Below are 5,578 nucleotides of genomic sequence, written 5' to 3'. Positions count from 1 at the left end.
CTGCTGACAGCGCTGAGAGTGGACGTCCGGCAGCAGCTGGCCCAAGAGCTCAGGGGCATCAGCCTGATGACAGACACCCTGGAGCTGACCCTTGGTGTAAAGTGGATAGACCCCTACGAAGTTGCCAGTGAGGAGGGACTTCTCCCGCCTTTGCCTCGGCAGGAGACAGAGCGAGCCATGGAGATCCTGAAAGTGCTCTTCAATATCACCTTTGATTCCAGCAAGAGGGAGGTGGATGAGGTAAGCTCCTCGGGTGTCCCACCCCACGGCGTTTGCCTGTCTCCAGGCTGTGGTTTGACTACGGTTTCCTCCTCCACTTCCATTTCCTCGTGTTACGTACTGGCCCTCGTGCAGCCCACGGGTACGTGTAAGGGTAGCAAGGGACTCGTATGTCCTTCCTCCCTAGAGCGCTGCCTCTTTCCAACATGTTATTAACCCTTAAGACTTTTAGAGCATTACAATTTAAAAGTTGGGTATTTTTCCTTCTTAATGGCATGATTCATTGTGCAAGTGGGAGAGCTTAACTTGCTTCTGCCTGTGGTCTGATATTCACCTTCTGGACAGGGTCAGAGGAAGGTGTGGTGGAGAACATCTCTGGCTAATCCATGGGCCTCTTTTGGGGCTTCTTCCAGCCCTTGACTCAGTGTCCTAGAGCAATGGGAAAGGTATTGGGCAGCAGGAGGACTCTATGTTGACCTCAAAAGGAGAATCGGGTGGCAGCTTCCACTCAAACCTGCTGCTGTCGGTTATCAGGCTGCTGGGGGGAGGGATGGAGCTGTGGGCTGCAGGGCCAGCAGGCCCTGGGATGTGGAGGGTCCCCTTTCCTGATCAAGGTTTTCATTTTCTGTTTTGGGGTCAGGAAGATGCTGCTTTGTACCGGCACTTGGGTGCCCTCCTGCGCCACTGCCTCATGATCTCTGCTGATGGAGAGGACCGGACAGAGGAGTTCCACAGGTCTTTGTCAGAGAAATAGGTCATGATCTTCAGTAGAAGCAGGTCTCCCCAAGGCTGATCCTGCCTGAGCTCGTCATTAACATCCTCTGCTTGTTTGGTGGTTGCCAAGCTCACTGCTGACAAGCAGCATCTTTGGTTTGGCCTGCAGGTTCCTCGTGCTGCAGAGCTCAGGAGCAGCCCTGCCCTCCCCACAGCCAAAATGGGTGTCCCAGTGCCACCACCTCCCAGCCTGCAGCGTTTGCTCCAAGGCTGCCTGACCCCAAGGGCCATATTCAGTGTCCTGTCTCGGGCCTCCTCCACAGTGCCACCCACTTCAGTGGGCAACTTGCCAGAGCAGATGTTTGGTACTTTAATTAAAAAGTCCATGGGGTGGCCTTAATTAACTGTCTGTCTCTTGAGCCATGCTGAGAAATTGCCTATGTCACCCTACCTGTGTTATTATTGGTCCAGGGGTGTCAGCTTTGAGCAGGTGACACCATCCTGTCCCCAACAAACTGTAGTCTGAGGAATCCTAAGCAAGGACTGTCAAGGTGGGAAGGAGTGATGCAGCAGGAGACCCTAGAGAAAGACCTTTGACCACCCTCATTAGTCCTATTTGGCCTCTGTGTCAAGATCTGTGGTTTCCGAGTTGTCACTGAAGCCTCTTTGGACTCCCAACATATAGTCCAGCTACCCAAAAGGCAGTTTAATTGAATCCCTTTAAGTGGTGTGAGGAGCTTGGGGTGCAGTCCAAAGGTGCCCCTGGATCTCAGGGTCCTCACACTCCTGGAAGTTAGTGAAGAGCTTCTGTGAGCAAAGATCCACGACTACGTGTTCACTTCTCTTTTATATGTTTAGTCATACAGTTAACCTTCTGGGCAACCTGCCCCTGAAGTGTCTGGATGTCCTCCTGACCCCAAAGGTCCGGCCAGGCTCACTTGAGTACATGGGTGTCAACATGGATGCAGTCAGCATCCTGCTGGATTTCCTGGAGCGACGCCTTGACAGGGTGAGTTGTGAGGCTGCTGCCTGAGTTTGTCGCTGCTCGTTCTCACAGGTTCACCCTTCCCCAGCCTGAAACCCGGTGCCAGCACCACGGGAGCACCAGCTACCTGGTTAGTTTGGAGATACCTCTTTACAGAAGGGGTGGTTGTGAGCAGAGGCAAACCTGTTATGGTTGGCAGGACTCAAACAACATCTGTTGACTGGGAAGGTGACTGTGTCATTGCTTTGTGGGCTGCAGGTCGTGAGGCTGGTTGAACAGTAGCTGATGAGCTGGGTGATGGGAATACCGGTGCCCTGTTTCACTCAGCTCAGCAGTGATCTGGTGGGCAGCTTCAGGAAGTCTGAATTTGCAGTGTTTTCCAGCTGGCTGTGGTTTTCAGTCTCTGGACTTATTCCAAAGGGCCTCCAAATTTTACCGCTCTGCTCCTCTACTGGGGGTGGCCTACACAAGTGTTTGTAGAGCTGCTGTGCCACGGAGCAGGGCTCGGAAAGCCACGTGGTTTGAGGAGTGAGGAAGCACTGACCTTCCTGTAGCAGAGAATGGAAAGCTCTGGGGTCTGTTTCCCTGCCAGTCTGTGCTTGTAGCCTCCACCACAAGCCAGACGAGTTGAGCTCAGTGTGACTCGTGGTGTTTGTTCTGTGGATGCCTCTGCAGGGACACAAGCTGAAGGAGAGTTTGACCCCTGTGCTGAACCTGCTGACTGAGAGTGCCCGAGTCCACCGTCAGACGAGGAAGTTCCTGAAGGCGAAGGTACACTGTGGTTCAGCCAGGACTTGAATGATGCTGCACTGAGGAGAGAGGAGAATAGCAAACCACCTGGCTGTGGCCATCCTCCAAACAGAGCTCCTCTGTCTCTCTGCTGGGTTCTGATGTGTGGCTGGTTGAGGCCTTTGGTACCCACAGTATTTTTCCCACATCTCCCACACTCTGTGGATTTATTAGTTTTACCTGATTTGTAAAACACACGCACATTTTTCCCCTGTCTGACTGGCTGTTGCTGTTCCAGCTCCACTGATCACCCCTCACTGTGGCCTTGTAGGTGCTGCCTCCGCTCCGGGACGTGAGGAATCGGCCCGAGGTGGGGAACTCGCTGCGGAACAAGCTGGTGCGTTTGATGACCCACATCGACACCGACGTGAAGCACTGCGCGGCCGAGTTCCTCTTCGTGCTCTGCAAGGAGAGCGGTGAGTTGTGGGGGCTTGTTGTGGGCTTTGGTGACAGGGAGGCCTGGAGCTTGGCCTCTGGGCAAGGCAGAGAGCGTGGGATGGGTGACCTTCTGCAGCCAACAGGACCTTCAGGCTTCCCTTGGGCTGGAGACACTGAGTAGGGAAAAGTGGAGAGTGTCCACGTGCTCTGTGGGAAGGAGTCGCTGCCTCTCATGGCAGCAGTGAGTGAAAAGCTCTGCTGAAGGACACCCCAGCTCTGCTGAAGGACACCCCAGCACCCTGCAGGCAGCCTGGCCTGCATTCCGAGGGTTCAGAGAAGCGTTGGCGTTTCTGGGTCTCCATGGCCTTGCACTGATCTTGCTCCCGGGGCACAGAGGAGCAGCCGGGGCAGGAGGGGAAGCACAGGGTGGTCTCTCTCCCCTTCTCCCGGCAGTGTCGCGGTTTGTGAAGTACACGGGCTACGGGAACGCCGCTGGGCTCCTGGCAGCACGAGGCCTCATGGCTGGTGGTCGGGAAGAGGGGGAGTACTCAGAAGATGAAGACACAGACACTGAGGAGTACAAAGAGGCAAAACCCAAGTAAAGACATCTGCTCCCCCACTATAGCACCCCTCTTCCTACAGCACCTTCCCACTCCTGCTCTGCCCCTTTCTTCACCTGCCTGCCTGCCATCTCGTCCTGCTCTTTCACGCACATTTCCTTCCCTGTTATTTAGCAGTTTCACCCTTGGCTTTGGTGTCCTGTTCCACACTCTCTACCTGCTCCTTGGCTGAAGTGCCTCTGTGACTGAGCTGCTCACGGGGTGGGTGGTCACCGGTGCGTCTGTTGGGTCCCTGCAGCTGGGCACAGGCTCTAGAGCAGAGTGTGTTCCTTGGTTATTTTTTTGTGGGTTTGTTTTTTTCTGTTAGCTTTTTGTCTCCTGACTTAAGGAGAGGGAAGAAATGTCATCAGCTGTTGTGCACCTGGTTTAAAACTGTGCTGTGGAATTGGCAGGATGAGGATGTTGCTCACACCAGAGGGACAGGAGGGATTTGTAGGAGGGGGTGACTGTGTGTAGGGTGTAGAGAGGTTGGGAGCACCACGCTGTGCTGCGGTAGCACGTGGCACTAACGAGATGAGCGGCGGTGACCACCAGCCTTGCTGTTGTGTTCCTGTGCTCAGCAGAGGCAAAGAGGGTTTTTAAACAGCCCTCTTCTCACTCCTGCTTTACCTCCCCTCTTTGCCCCCACCTCCCTCTTCTTCTTGCAGCATTAACCCTGTGACGGGACGCGTCGAGGAGAAACTGCCCAACCCCATGGAAGGGATGACTGAAGAGCAGAAGGAATATGAAGCCATGAAGTTAGTCAACATGTTTGACAAATTGTCCAGGTACTAGAAAACTCTGTGTGTTCATGTCTGCATTGGCACCTGCCTGTCTGTGGTGTATGTTTCTCACAGACCTTTCTTTGAGTGTTCCCAAGGCCACCACCGACTGGAGGGATGTAAGAGAGGGAGTCAGGGAGATACATGGGGAAGTATGTCCTCAAGCTGGGCCCTGTGCAGGGGAGGGCACTGCAGGCCCCACACACCTCTCACACCATGAAGTTCCTCTCCCTGCCTGCTCTGTGTTTCCCAGCCCCTGCTGCCAGTTTTGCTGGGTGCTCAGCAAGAGCAGCCACTTGCTGCTCAGTAGGAAGCAGCGTTTTGGGGACAGATGGCAGCCAGTGCCACCAGTCCCTGTCCCTGCAGGAGTGCTTTCTCCAGGCTTTCATCCATCATTAATAGGTGCCACAGAGGAACCCAGAGTCTGCCAGCTGAGGTCAGACCACCCCCAAGGGTGGGAGGGAAAAGGGCAGCGTGTTTAATGCGCGTTTCCATCCTGTGTTAGAGGGGCACGTGCCAGCGCTCATTTTCCTCTAATACTCGTCTGTTCCCATGTTGTTTGCTGCAAATTTGTGTTACCTTCGGCCCTCTGCCCCTGGTTCCAGAAAGCAAGTCATCCAGCCCATGAGCATCACGCCGAGCGGCAACCTGGCCCCCATGGAGACCGCCATCCGCGATCTGGCCGACGAGGGGTCGTCGTCCGACTCGGACCTGGGGCTGGACTGATCCAGACCTCTCGCCCCAGCCCCAGAGAGCTGGGGAGCCTCCAGCCGCTCTCCCTCCAGAACTGGTGCTGCACCCAGAGGCTAGTACTGGGCCAGGACTCTCCCTGTGGATATGGATCCAGCCTGGACCCCTCCCAGTCCTCAACAAGGAACACCTCCTGCCTCCTTCCCAGCTCCGTAACCACCTCTCCTTCCAGAGCATCTTCACGGCCCAGCTCCCCCTTGGTCTCTCCTGTCAGCAGCCTCGAGGATTTCACACTCCAAATTGCTTCCAGGACTCTCCAGTAGGATTTTTTTTTTTTATAATACACAATGTATAGGAAGAAGTTGGGGGGAGAATCTTTCTGTCACACCATCAGGGTTCAACAACGTGCAGAGCATCTCGTG

General features: G+C 54.8%; 1 protein-coding gene across 1 annotated transcript in view; it reads left to right on the top strand.

Moving 5' to 3' along the window:
* The window catches only part of RIC8A (RIC8 guanine nucleotide exchange factor A), a 9,987-nt gene extending 4,494 nt beyond the window's left edge, over positions 1-5,493 (top strand). The window contains 8 exon segments of the mRNA XM_010164231.2: positions 1-240; positions 860-954; positions 1,792-1,942; positions 2,594-2,689; positions 2,979-3,123; positions 3,539-3,683; positions 4,353-4,472; positions 5,072-5,493. The exon segment at positions 1-240 is cut by the window's left edge and continues 19 nt beyond it. Of these exon segments, the coding sequence (XP_010162533.1) occupies positions 1-240; positions 860-954; positions 1,792-1,942; positions 2,594-2,689; positions 2,979-3,123; positions 3,539-3,683; positions 4,353-4,472; positions 5,072-5,192 (1,113 nt within the window). The 3' untranslated portion in view covers positions 5,193-5,493.
* Positions 5,494-5,578: the final 85 nt, after the last annotated feature.

Source organism: Antrostomus carolinensis, unplaced genomic scaffold, assembly GCF_000700745.2.
Source record: "Antrostomus carolinensis isolate BGI_N321 unplaced genomic scaffold, ASM70074v2 scaffold38853, whole genome shotgun sequence".
Lineage (NCBI taxonomy): Eukaryota > Metazoa > Chordata > Aves > Caprimulgiformes > Caprimulgidae > Antrostomus > Antrostomus carolinensis.
This window is presented reverse-complemented; position numbering and strand designations above follow the sequence as displayed.